The 14,535-nt window shown below is 38.1% G+C and overlaps 1 protein-coding gene and 2 non-coding genes across 5 annotated transcripts in view; 1 reads left to right on the top strand and 2 right to left on the bottom strand.

Moving 5' to 3' along the window:
• Positions 1–319: 319 nt before the first annotated feature.
• Positions 320–402, bottom strand: trnal-uaa (transfer RNA leucine (anticodon UAA)). Its single transcript has one exon. It is a non-coding gene; the product is annotated as a tRNA-Leu (tRNA).
• Positions 403–3,334: 2,932 nt separating this feature from the next.
• trnal-uaa (transfer RNA leucine (anticodon UAA)) lies at positions 3,335–3,417 on the bottom strand. Its single transcript has one exon. It is a non-coding gene; the product is annotated as a tRNA-Leu (tRNA).
• A 711-nt stretch (positions 3,418–4,128) lies between these two features.
• The window catches only part of LOC143746763 (utrophin-like), a 100,654-nt gene continuing 90,247 nt past the window's right edge, over positions 4,129–14,535 (top strand). For all 3 annotated transcript variants that reach the window (XM_077238813.1, XM_077238815.1, XM_077238816.1), the window contains exons 1-4: positions 4,129–4,551; positions 7,393–7,523; positions 7,619–7,775; positions 8,693–8,810. In XM_077238813.1, the coding sequence (XP_077094928.1) occupies positions 4,417–4,551; positions 7,393–7,523; positions 7,619–7,775; positions 8,693–8,810 (541 nt within the window). In that variant the 5' untranslated portion in view covers positions 4,129–4,416. The remainder of the gene's footprint in view (positions 4,552–7,392; positions 7,524–7,618; positions 7,776–8,692; positions 8,811–14,535) is intronic.

Here is a 14,535-nt window from a genome sequence, read left to right as displayed (position 1 = left end):
TCACCATATTGTTCTACAGTTTATTATTGTAACATTTACGCAATACATTGTAGGCTATTGCATCAGTGTTGGTTTCCCAACTAGGAAAGTTATTTCAGCAATATGACTTGCAAAAGGAGTTGTGTAAAAGGCTTTAGTGCTTTGGAAATAAAGCCCAACAATTCTATTCATTTGAACAAACACTGAGAAGAATCAGCATGTTCTTTCTTTATTGATGGTTGCATTTGCATCTGAATCAGTTTAAGTAATCTGTCAGCTTCGTTTTTAGAACCATGCTTGCTTTCAAAGTAGCATTACAGCATGATATTCCATTTAAAACTACCAGGAGTGGGGCTTGAACCCATGATGACATTTGTCCATTGGATCTTAAGTCCAACGCCTAAACCACTCGGCCATCCTAGTGGATAAAGAGTTCAAGTGACCTCAAAAAAAAAAAAAAGAGCAGCTTTTTGTTAACATTTTTTTTTAGAAAATGCATCACATAAACTAGGTAGTAAGACGTGTCTTTTAGTTTAGTTTGTAGTTGTATTTGAGGTCACAAGCTTTAAATTTGTATCTTGATAGTTTTGAATAAGAATTTAGAAGCACATTCATAAAGTTTAAAAAGGACAACGCTACAAAATGTAAAGCAATGATGCATATGCCTATGAAAAATTATAGTTATATGCAGGTGCTTTTGGTATAAAGTGACACAAATATCTGGAAGAATAGTGTGGTTAAATAATTTAAATATCCCATTGATCTATTAACAAAGTTAGCTTTGTCAATTGTTTCTCTGTTGGTTGCTTGCGTGCCTCCATTTTCTACTAAAGTGGAACATTTATATATCGCATTGCACTTAAAGGTTATGAAATTCGGACCCACAAGGACATTTGTCCATTGGATCTCAAGTCCAACGCCTTAACCACCTGGCCATCCTGGTTCCCGTTGTGATATTCTAATGACCTTGTGTATGAAATAGGTAACTGTAGGATCATTCAGAGCTGCTGATGTGTATTTGGGCTCACCGAATTTCAAGTTCATAGCTTCTGTAATAGTTCCGTAAAATAAGGCACAGTATTGGCAGCAAAGAAAGAAACTACAGTATATGATGTAAACTTGTTCAGTTCAATTTGCTTGTATCAGTACAGTTTAATTTATGAGATAATGAATTTTCTTTCTCATTTCAGTTCAGACTGTAATGTGACTTTCAAAAGTCTGTTTTATTGCATTAGTTCCAACTTTGGTCTTTCCTTCTGTTTATTTTGCATGTGATGAGGCCTACAGACAATCTGATATTTTGTGTTGTAATTGTAACTGCAGTTGGCATGACATGCATAACTTTAATGCATTGGCATGAATGCCTTTTTAATGTCTTTCTCAGCAAGCACACACAAACTATCTGGCGTAATCAAAGTGTTTTAGGACTCTTGTAAGTTTAAAGGTTAGTTGTGTGCGGGCAGGCAACAAGTAATGATACTCTAAATATTTTCCCAATAATAAAATTTAATTTTAAATAAAATTAAAAAAATAATAATATTTATTTAGAAATATTCAAAGTCTATTTGAAGTCACATTTTCCCCATCAAGTTCAAGTGATTCTTAACAACACTGGAGATGTGCTGCCATGTTACACCATTAGATGTCAGAATTGAACTTTTTAGGTCTCAACAGAATGTCTCTTGTCTGTTAAATGCTGTTCAAGTAACTGGAGTAAAGGAATACTCTAGAATACTCAATGGTTTTACAGACAAGGTTTAAGTCTAGTCCCAGACTAAAATGCATTATTGAGCTGTTTTAACTGAAAGCAACTTGAACTGAACATGTCTTGAACTTGAACATATCTTAAAATATGTCAGTGTCATTGTTTAGTCTCAAGGTGCACATTTATAAAAGGCACATTTATAAAAACATGTCCTAATTAACTGAATTAAGTCTAAGCCTAACTGAACTAAGGCTTAACCCTGGCTTAATCTAAGCCTTGTCTGTGAAACCAGGCCTGACTAAGCAACTGAATAAAGTATTTGGTATAGGAGCTGGTAATACATTATTAGTGTGTATTTAATTAAACATTCTGTAGTTGCTTTACATAATAAAACACATTTGACTGTTCCATCTTTTGATAGTTGTAATTATTTAGCAGAATAAATTAATGGAGAATACAGAGTACAATTAACTGAGGGTGTTAATACAACTATGTACTAAAAACTGAAACATTTTTCCTTTGCGTTTTTGCGTGTAGGCGGGAGCTTTGTCAAAACGATCCCCGTTCACACGGATCCACGAAAACAACTAAAAATGCTGTATTATTCATGCCAGTAGTTCAAGATGTCACTTTGTAAAGAATACGTGCCTATAGACTGAACGTAATATGCATAAGTTTATACATTTAATTTGTCCTTGTCTACAGTAATTATTATAATTAGGCTAGGCTATATGTTGAAGTGTATGTCCTCTGTTTATGTAGTCTTGTTTTGTAGTCTTTACTGTCGTCATTCTCTGTCGTCCTTACTGTAGTCTTGTTTTGTTGTCTTTACTGTAGTCTTGATCTCATATGAAGAGAACTGTGAAATATCCCATATATCTCTGAATATGGACTGTGTTCAGTTTTCAAAGTTTCTATGTGGTAACCTGGGAACTGCCACGTATATTTCTGCTGTTCCATAAGTGCCACCTACTGTCAGAGAGTGAATTTGGATTTTTATTATTACCGTATTCTGTTTTTTGTTCCGACAATGCCTGTAATATATATATATAAGAAAGAAGGCAACAGAGAAAGATGACTGAAGAAGATGGCAGAACAATATAACATAACCAGAGAACATAGCCTACACATCAACTTATACAAATTTATCTGAACAAGTAGGCAATGACTGTAGACAAGGACAAGTGTATAGTTTAAAGCCCAAAGCAGTCGACTCATTTTTGGCACAAATGTAAACTTTCATAAAAAATGCAAACTTTTGAAAACAGGTTTCAAAGTGCATGTTTTTGAAAAGAGACCATGTAAACTACAAAAACATGAATTTGTGAAAACAGCGACGTCATGCGCATGCATATTGCACGTTCGATTTTAGTCTATAGGCACATGGTGTCTCCTAGACGTAGACATCACCACCTATACTGGCCTGGCAGGATAATACAGCATTTTAATTGTTTTTGTGGATAGTTTCGACAACATTGTCGTCTATATGTGAAAACAGCAAAGGCAAAACTTATCTTTTTTTATTAAATCATTGTAGTGAAAACATAACCTTAGTTTGTTGGTTTCAGGACCACCTCTCAGAAACCTGTTTACCGACAGCAGCACAAACCTGTAAACATCAAATTAGTCCAATTAAAGTTAGCTTGTTACTACCAGGAGTGGGGTTTGAACCCACGAGGACATTTGTCCATTGGATCTTAAGTCCAACGCCTTAACCACTCGGCCATCCTGGTTACCGACAAAGGTATTTTAGTACTGACGAAGAATGTGCTACTCAAATAGACAATATATCAAAAGTGGCTCAATTCTCTTTTGCAGAGCAGTTGTGTAGGCTTAAACCCTTTAAGTTCCTATCAATTTATTAATAATCCTAAATGTGTTATTGACTTAAGAGCTTCTTCGTCATACCACATTTAGTAGGTTTGGAGATTTGGAGATTCTATTAGGAATGGAATTCAAACACACAAGAATCTTAAGTCCAATTCAGCCATCTTTTAGTTCAGTGTTCAGATTTATTTAATACAACTGTTGCTTGTGTATTCTCCAATAGTTAAATATGCCTGTGTAATTCATAATTATCACTAAAGAAGCCCAGACATTTTTTTAGGTCACTTTATCAAATAAAGTGACTTTGATCATGTGACTCTTTGTACAGACAGTCAGATGTTATTGCTTCCTGTGAAGCTAAAGATGAATCATTCTCATTCTGTAAACGAGACAAATCAAATTAGACCTTCTGAAATCCATGCAATGTTTATTTAATAAAATTTGCAATGAAAAAATGTTTAATTTTGATTGAATAAGACTGTATTGTGCAATGTTGTGTTGTGTATGCTGTGTGCTCTCCCTAAATCTCTCTCTTTCTCTCTGCCACTCACTCAGAGTCTGGTTCTCTCGCTCAGCATCGTCTCATCCAGACAGGGAGTTTTTGCTGACAAGGAAACAAGCCTTTTCACCATAGATCAACTTTCAGTTTTCAAGGCTCTGAATCACTCCTCTCTTTATTGTTCAGTTTCCCTTTGAAGATTAAAGTACAAGCCTGAAGACAGGACATCTCTTGGGTCGGATCTTTGTGTTGGCTTTGTTTGCTGCTTTGGAGAGCCGTTTTCTCTTCTTCACACTTGCAAATGACCTCTTAAGTGGTTGGACAAGCTGTTGGAGTATTTGGATGCACTTTCAAAGCCTAGATGATGTGCTAACTGTGCAAACATTACGAGTGGCAATCCTATAGGATGAGAATCTTACACAAGCCCAGCAGTCTGAAGATAATGGCTATAGTGAGATCTTCACTGCAGAAAGTGATGCTTTTTCTACAGCACATCCAAAGAATGTCTGTCACGTCACCACGTTATCAGAAACTGTGCAAGGTAAAAGAGCACTTTGTGTACAATTATTTTGTTTACACTATGGAGTTGCAAGTTATTCAGATCTGTTTGTGATGTGTATTTTGGGTCGCAGATAGTCAGTGATGATTTGGGAGGTTCAGTAGCACCACAAGAAAAGTACAATAAGCAAGTTTTAACATTAAGGCATATTGAGGCATGAGTAATCTGGGGCTAAACTCAGGTTGAAAATATGCTGTTTCAGGAATCTTGCACACAAAGGCACATTTGTTTATTCTCTGGTAGCCTACTGGTACAATCCCAAAGCACTGTATTTTTCATGAATATAAAGAAATTTGCATAACAATTTCACGAAAGGTGTTCTTTTGCATAAGCTTTTCAAAATAACAGATCATTACCAGCTGAGGGGTTCAAACCCACAAGTAATTTTGTTCATTGTATATTAAGTCCAACGTCTTAACCACTCAGCCATCCTGGTGGATGTGGAGAGGAAATTACCTCAAATTGACGAAATTGATTAAGTTGTTTCAAAAGACCACATCTACCCACAGACAGCCGTTTTTTAAACTGGGTAGTATGGCGTGTTTCTTTACAAAGTTACATACCCATCTGCCTGGCATATTTAATAGGACATTTGTCCATTGGATTTTAAGTCCCACACACCTTTAACACCAAGTGTTAAGGTTTAATATCTTTGCTTCTCAGCAAGATGTTGCATCAAGTAACGCCATGCAGTTGGCGTCGTATCTGAGATGCCAGAAACAGTAATGTATTGATATTTATGAAGTTCTTGATGTCTTAAAACAATGTGCCAATCTCTGATTTTCCAGACTAAAAGCAAACACACTTTTACTGCCTATCTGAAAGATGTTTAAGCCAAGTTTCATTACTCTTTTCAGAGATTTGGTATAGGACATACAACTTGTTAAGCATTTTCTTATTTTAGATTATTAGATTTGTACTTTATAAAAGTGCTGCTTGTGTTACATCTAAGAGCATAGATTAAGACAAATGCCGACGATGCACTTTGCACTAATCAATTACAAATAAATTATAGTGACATTATAGTGGCTCCTCAGATGCACTTGGATAAGTCAGTTTATGATTGCCACAACAACCCAGCATCAATTGATTTAATTGAAAATTTGTGCAACTTTAAAAGGAATGGGGCTTAAACCCATGTGGGCACTTGTTAACCACAAATACTTAACCACTGGTAAAAGTTCCTCTAGTCTGAGTTGCATCCTTCCTCTATTCTTCTTTTTATCAGAGAAATGTTGTATTATGCACAAACTACAGTTGGCGCCATATCTATGAGATGGAAAGAACATTAATGCATTGACATTTATAAACCTCTTTTTAATGTCTTCCTCATCACAAGGGTGCCAATCTGTGATTTCTCAGACTAAAAGCAAGCAAACCTTTACTGCTTATCTCATAGATCTGTTTATCATATAAAGTGATTGTGTCTCTTCAGAAAATTTAGACTCTGCTCTATTAATATGATTAGTTTTACAATCTCTTTATTAACCTTTTTATGCGACAAAGTGGTAGTTATATGGACTGTCAATGGAGGGACATAAATCTCTCATATTTCATTAAATTATCTTCATTTGTGTTTCGAAGATGAGAACGTAAGTAAGTGTTTGGAACGACATGAAGGTGAGTAAATGATGACAGAATTTTCACCTTTTATGCTGGGTATCCGCTAAATCTGAAAGTTAGTATATTTCTGCAACCAAACCGTATGATTTAGTTTGGTCAACATTTCAGTTAATTTGCAAATTAACATTTGTGTAGTACAAAATCAAAAAATGTAAGTTCTTCAAACTTAATTTGGGCATTTTTTAACTTAAAAAAATTTAGGCAACTTTTTAGGGTTTACAGTGTATCTATCCACTTACAGTATGTTATTGAGTTGTTCAGTTTATTGTCCTAACATCCAGAAAAGACTATATGCTTTGTTCCATTAGAGCAGGCTTAAGGCTTTCCTGGTTCAAATCAGTCTGTGAATTTTGACGCTTATTGATATTGCTCAGTTTCACATCAGATTGCTTCTTCATTTGCTGTGTCATTGTTGTCCTGCTCATAAATAATTTGGTGAATGCTCAAAAATTTGGTGAATGCTCTAATGTGAAAACATAGATGATTCAGTTACGTTGAACCAAGGAAATTGTAGTGTATTTTTTTCTATCCAACAGCCCAAACTTTTGAATTATTTTATTATACTTGTGTAAATTCATTTTTATCACAACCTTATTATAATGTGTGCAAAGAGCACACAAGATTATGATAATTTATTTAAACATCTTTGCCATTAATAATGATGGCAAATTTAATTTTGTTTTGTCTTTCCCAGTTCAACTTATTAGCAGTATAGATAACGGTATTGGCATTTTAATGGGTTCCAGCATAATAAGCAAAGACTGTCTGATATGTCTCTACTTGATTTCTTTCTTTGGTTGTATATCATCACTGCAGCCCTAAACGAGAGGGCTACATTTCCTCTGATATAAACCAACCAGTGTCTGTGGAGGCTTTAAGGCTACTGCCACCATAAATGAAAGTTTTATAGGTAGGAATTACAGCAGACTGCTAAGAGATGTCTGCTGTTTGAGGTAATACTTTATTTTGCAAGTAGGTGTGTTCTGTCAACCACAGAGGTTTAGGATTGTTTGTCACTCGTTTTTCAGATTTTGTATTCCTTCATTATTCTCATTTATCTATTGAAGCAGTGCTATTTACGCTTCACTTTAATTCTATTTATAGGCGACAGAACAAGGAGAAGATCACTTAATCAGAGTCCATTGAGATCCGTTTGAATTGGTGCAGTTTTAACTTCTGCATGCTGTTATGTCTCCTCAGGACATTCAGACAGATTTTGATACCCAGACTGATCTTTCTAAAAGGGCTTTAAGAGGTCAGATCCCAAATACCAAGGCACAAGAGCTTGATAAGTTCAGAGATGTGGACCACATTCATATAGCCTCCAGAAGGTCTGTGCAATACCCAACAATACAAACAAACAAACAAACAAACAGATATCTCAAAAACAGAACATAACGTCCTTCAAATTGTCATGTGCTCTTAGAGAGTGTTTGGAGGCCGGTGCAGAGAAATGGACCGGACTAATAGCCATCCTTGAAGAGCTTTGTTTCTGGGTAAAGCTGAAAGATGAGGAACTGACACGGCAAAGGCCGGTGGGAGAGGACGTGCATACTTTACTGCAGCAGCAAGGCTACTGTACGGTCAGTCAAACTGTGTGCATGTTCACACGTTAAACCAAACAAAACAGATGCTTGAAGGCATTTCTGATTGTAAGGACCATTAAATCTCAGTAGAAGGAGAGTTAAACACCTACAGTCCATTATGAGTGATGTTGTATTATTTTTTATAAATAATGTTTTATAATTTACCACTTTGTACCAGCACCCCCTACCCGCATGTACTGATTACATTGCCTTTTTAAACAGGTGTCGCGTCTTGCAGTCCTCAGATATTATGTTTAATAATAAGATTCAATACAAAATAATTAAACCCCTTGATTACTTTTCCCTCAAGCAGAAGCTGTGAATTGATTTTATTTGTTATTGCACTGCTGAATTATTGATGTCCTAGATGTTTTATCATTGCAGTTTATTGCATTTACTGCATTAAAACATTGCATTATTTACATCAGTTGCAGTAAAGCTGACTTCACAAACAGAACTCAAATATTTAAAGCTGTGAACAACATTATGAAGTATTATTTTATATATAATGATTGAATTAATCAGTATTTTACGGAGAAACGTTGTCTGCCAGTCTGCACCTCTTTCTCCCCACATATTCATTTTTATCTCATTATTATAGTCGGTGGCTCATTATTACATGTGATTTGATGATATTGTCTTGCTTCATCAGTTCAAACCATGCAGAATTAATCAAACGTTTTCCTTCTGATATCGACCAAAACACATCTTCCCTCTGTTTCAACGATATTGTTCCACAATTTGTCACATTAGCTCAGCTTATGTTTGGGTTTCTGCTTTGTTTTCTGATTGCTTTTCGAGTAATTATATCTCCAATTTCACCCCCTCTAATGTGTTCAGAATGAGATGTAATGAATGTCTACATTTAGTTTAAATGTCACACCTCTGCATCTTTAATGAGCTGTTCGACACAGGCCTTGCACAGAGAGTTGATTGGACAGGATGTAGACGGCACTCTGAAACAGGTGTGTCTGTCCCTGGCTGTCCAACCTACAACAATGGAGGTCCAGAGCAGTACAGAGACGGCTGCAGGTGAGAGACTGTTTTTGACTGTTTTGAATCCTCCCAGAGGAACATTTTGTTTTGTTTTTTAGAGGTTTTTCATTTATAGCACAAAAGTTATCAGTTATGTTTCATATCAAGAAAAGCTCAGATCATTTTTGCCTTGGGAAAATTTGACAAGAAATTCCATATTGAAAAGTTAATGTTAAAATCTTTTAATTGCAGGCTTTGGTGTTGCAGGCTCAGCAGATAGTTTGATAAGTTTTAGACATTGTTGAGATCCCTTCTGGAACTCTGAAGGGGACAGATGATCTTTTTCTTAGGAGAAACATCTGAGAAGCAGGAGACTTCAACAAAAATTAATTTACTCAAATTCCTGTGTAGGAGAGAAAAATAAGTTCTCCTATCTTATTTGTGATATTTACTTATTTTTATGTTTTTTTTAAATATTTTTTTTATACAATATGAAAAGCTCAATATTTTACACATATATGCACGCATGTACGCGACCGCTCAAATGGCTGGGATCTGCAAGATTTTTTTAAATGTTTTTTTTAAAGAAGACTTCTATGCTCACCAAGACTGCATTTATTTGATCAAAATTACTCTAAAAACAATAATACTATGAAATATTTTTACAATTGAAAAATAACTGTTTTCTACTTATATACTTATCTACTTATCTAATATATATTTTAAAAGTAATTTATTCCTGTGCTGGCAAAGCTGGATTTTGAGCATCATTACTCTAGCTTTCAGTCAGTGTCACATGATCCTTTAGAATTCATTTTACGTAATATGCTGATTTCTATTCATAAGAAAAATATATGCTGAATATGCTGAACATGTCTTCTTATTTTCAATGCATCACCTTAACTGTTAAACACATTTTTTCATACAGTGATAGATTTCACCTAGCAGTCTTGTCCTCAATTGTCTGATTCTATTAAAGATGCCACCAAGTGTCAAATTTTATGTGTATTGTCTTTCTGATGTAAATGGTCGTCTCCTGAATTCAAACATTAATTTTTTATTACACTTTTCATTTCTGGAGGTCATAGTTTTAGTCTATAGAGTTGTTGCTGATTGATTTATGTGTCTCTGAAATGGCTCAGTGGAGACAATAAACCTTATAGGACAAAGTGAAAAGTGAAGGGTACGGATGTAAATCTGATCACAGAGGAAAGATCCTCAGTAATAATGACACACAGTAAGTTTTGGTCCACAGTAATATTCAATTCAATTCAAATTTATTTGTATAGCGCTTTTCACAATACATATTGTTTCAAAGCAGCTTTACAGAAAGTGCATAAGTTCAATATGGTTAGGACTAATCTTTGTCTCCATGCTTTATGAACTACTAAACTATTCAGTCCTGGATAACCCCAAATGCCTCTGGCATATTTAACAAATAAATATGTACAGATACTCTTTTTAGAGTACTTTGTCCTTTTTAAAGTATTGGTACATTGGAGCTGCTTAAGGGGACAATAGCTTTATTACCAAATAATTTAACTAACTTATCAATTATATAATTTGTAATATAATCAGAACTTTAGTTTTCTAACATAATCAATAAACAAATCCAATTAAAATGACATAATATCAAACATTTATATAGCAAAGGCATGATATTTCTATGTTTTCAACATGTTTTTCAATATCTTTTATGCGGTTTCATGGGCGAGGGACGCCGGACAAATGGATGTCTATGTGAGACTTAAAATTTTCGGGCAGCATGTGACCTGAAGCTGGTCTCTAATTGGTTTCTTAAAGATTCTCCTCCGGGCGCAAGTCGTTGCGTCCCTGGCCAATCAGAATTGGATACATGTTATTTTATCCAATCTGATTGGCTCTCGTCACCTGTCATTAAATTTTACGCTCTGGCCCACTACTGCGAGTGCGCAGGCGACACCACTTCGACTCCGCCAAAACCTTGCTAGGCTGACAAGTGACAACCATTTTTGTATAAACAATGGCAGCAGTTAATCCAAATTCTGTAATTTATTTACAAAAAAACCCATTCACAAGGCTTTTGCTTGTAGAAAAGAAAGGATAAAGGATCTCGGACCGGAACAACCAGATTTACAAATCAAGCAGCTGGCCAGTGACAGAGGACGAAGGCTGATGACTGATGACTGAGATGACTGACTTTAATCAGGGAGTAATTGAGAAATTTGCTGGCCAGAAAGAATGAAGAGGAACATTTATGTTCAAGTAGGAAACATGCTTTTTGGTAGTGCTTTGTACTGCTTTGTTGGTCTGAAATGTAAATAAAGGAGATAAAAAGGTATGTTCAAGTAGTCCACATGCTTTTTGGTACTGCTTTGTATTTATTTGCCTCCCTCAATAAAATTAAAACAATGCAAATAATTATCACCATTCGCCACTGGTGCTTTGGTATCTGTTCGTTTCCTTTCGATACGGTTCACACACATTGCATGAACTGCTGACGCTTTAGGGAAACTCCCTTTCTCTACAATGTGTAAGCCTGATTGAATTGTATCTGTGCACTTGCACAGACAAATGTCATTTCAGGGTGCCCAAATGGGTGGGGCAATTTGCCTATTTAAGTCAGCACTGAAAGCCACTTCATCAGAATCTTTCTCATTCAAGTGCGAAGATCATAACCTTGCTGGTTCGGAAGAAGAAGAAGAACACGAGAAGCCTTTCTGCTTGCCATGGAAGAGCAGCAGAGTGATGATGCTGACAGCACTGCAGCTGAGAGACAGCGCTTCTCCTCTGCGGCGAGACTAAATGAGCATATTTCACTCTAAAAGAGCATACTTTCTGCTGCATTTGCTCCAAAATTTTGCACCACTAGTGTGGAACATGAAGGGCACCCCTGCACCTCTTAGATGAGCACTCTAAGTGCGTTGCCTGCCTGGGCTGCACCCATGCCGAGGTCGCGCTCATCAAGATGGATTGCTCTCATTGCAAGAGCACGAGTTTCGCCTCACTGCGCTTGCGGATTGATTTCTTCTAAGATCCGCGATTCCAAAAAAGCAATCCCACCCTTCGCACTCCCTCGTTCTCTTCCTCTCAGAGGAAGAAACAGTGGAGTTGCGGGGCTGAGCAAGTGGGACCAAGTGAGCTCACGTCAGCCCAGATCCCGTGTGCCTTACCCTTCCCACAGTGAGAGGATTCCCTGGTGCTATTCTCCTGCGAAGACCAGCTGCCTTCATCTGGTGTAAGCAGCTTGGTCTCTTTTGAGGGTTCTGATGTGGAATTTGCCAATGACACCTTGTCATTGGCAGTTTCTGATGCAGAGTATTGGTCAGACTCCGCCCTCTGCTGCCTAGGGAGCTATATGATGTCAGTCCTGGTCTGGACACAAACTTATCCATCTCCTTACCAAGGCTGTTGAAGAGCTTGGCTTGGAGGGGTCAGCCCAAGAAGAGCCCGCCCACAGCTGTCTTAACGAGTGGTCCTTAAGCCGGGGCACCGCCAGCGAGCTCCCCGCCAGCCGGGCCAACTTCCAATCGTCATGATGTGCATCCCTTTATCTTGTGACGTTGCATCAAACTTGTCCTTCCTGCAGGAGTTGCACCCCATCCATGTTCAAAGTATATGTGGCAACTATTGTAGCATACCTCACCCGTATCGCTGGCCAGTCGGTTGGAAGGAACAGCTTAATAGTGAAATTCTCTTAGGGGGGCTAGAATCCTGAATCCGCCTCTCCCCCACATGGTTCTGACCTGGGGACCTGTCCACAGCCCTCTTGGCTCTCCAAAAATCTTCAAGCTGCTACAGACGGCTACACTGCAGCCCCTTTTGCTTTAAACCCTCCCTCCTGCTGGCTTTAGCAGGAGATGAAGTGAGTTGGCAACCTGCAGGCACTCTCTGTGAGTCCATCCTTCGCAGATTGTCCTAAGGCAGAGGCATGGCTATGTGCCTAAGATGTTCTCCACTACGTTCAGGCCACAGGTCATAGGGCACTCTCTTTGCTCTTCACTTCGGAGGATGAGCAGTTTCTTAAGCCTGGCACACACAAAACCAACGGCAAAGTACTAGCACTGATGAAAGCCGACTGTGTTGTCGCCTCGCATTGCCTGCGTCAGGGGAAAAAGCTGCAATTGAACACACCGAGAGAACTACAGGCGACTGTCGACTAGAATGCGCGTTCTGCGCCTGTGTGTAAACATGACAACTGTCTATTTCTGCAGATATATTCATCTATATTTGTCATTCAAAAAGGGTAACAGATGCTGCAGACTGCAGATACACAAACCATAAACCAAGTAGTGCATGCTTACCGTTTTGAATATCAATCCTGCTAAACACTTTCTTTATTCCACTCCGCTCATGTTAATATTGAAATATTCGCAAAGGAACACTCAGGTAAGTTGACCTAACATTAGAACAGCCTTCTATCTGTACCGTTTTGACTTCTTTGCTCGCTGTTTTGCTATTATTCTCGTGCACTGACTCGTTCACTTAGCTGAACAGCCAATCAGAGTTCCATCTTTCACCGATGGCCATGTTGAATCGGCCCAGAAAAACCTGACTGTGTCAGACTAGAGCCAACGGTGCGAAACACACCGGGAAAACTACGCCGGCCGACGCTCAAAAACGGTCAGAAGTTGCCCAACGGCCGATCGTCGGCTTGGTGTGTCCTGGGCTTTACACCCATAACAGGGAACAGGGAACATAACAGACTTCATGTACTCCCAACATCAGAGCCACTGATGCAGTGGATTTTATTTTTGAAGGGAATGCGCCCCCATATACCTACATTTTTTTTATGTCTGAATTAATCATTTTGTACTGCTTTGTGAACGAGGGTCAATAAGATGCTAAATCTTTTCTGTGATGTACAATAAATTAAAAAAAAACTAATCAGTAAAATTTTGGCCATCATTCGGACGGGGTCTGCTACAACAGGCTTGTGCTAATAGTGGATAAAAGCAAGATGACAACATGAGTTTTAACCGTAATTAAACTACACTATACCTGTTCTATCTCCATGCAGCACATATTCTCTGGCTATATTGGCGAATTCTTGCTTTGCCTCCAGGTATCTACACCCTAGTTTTGGTTGATGAAAGTCTGTTAAGGGCCCTTAAACTTGGCGGGTCTTCCGTTCTCTGCTCGTAACACGGCGCTGTTGGATTAGGTTTCCCAAAGCCTCAGCAACTGATGCAATGTGTGTGAACCGTATGAAAAGGGAACGTTTCCGTTATTCCAGGGAACCAAGATTACGTTAGTAACTGAAATGTTTACAAGAACCATTCGAACAAACTGATTTCCTGGAAAGAATCGAACTTTCCAAAGCAGAGAGTGGACCGATTAGGACAAACTGATTCACTCGACTAGATATGGAAGCTTTAGCATAAGTTCTGCCGGGAAGACTCAATTGCTACATCACTTATTATGTTCTCATCTATCCAATCGTGTTCTAATACTCGTGGTATAAAGAGATGGTACTTACACATGTCTGAGTTCGCAGATGCTGACGCTTCCATTCACCTCCATTCTCCCTACCACCACCAAGACGGTTCCTTCCCCTCCATCCTCCCCACCACCACCAGGATGGTCCCTTCCTATACGTCCCAGGGGGTCACCTGCGCCCCTGCCTTTGTCTTCAGGCAGGAAATGCAGAGACCGGACCCTCGGATTGCGAGCTATGGATGGGGCCTTATGCCAAAGAACTTTATATTAGAATATTGCTTGCTGGGCTGTCAATAAATGCATAATTGTTACAGTGTTTATTCTCCCGAGTCTTTCTGGTAGAACTGAGTTTTCAGAGCTATAT

The sequence above is a fragment of the Siphateles boraxobius genome, unplaced genomic scaffold, assembly GCF_051911475.1.
Source record: "Siphateles boraxobius isolate OS27281-9 unplaced genomic scaffold, OSU_SipBor_1 22, whole genome shotgun sequence".
Lineage (NCBI taxonomy): Eukaryota > Metazoa > Chordata > Actinopteri > Cypriniformes > Leuciscidae > Siphateles > Siphateles boraxobius.
This window is presented reverse-complemented; position numbering and strand designations above follow the sequence as displayed.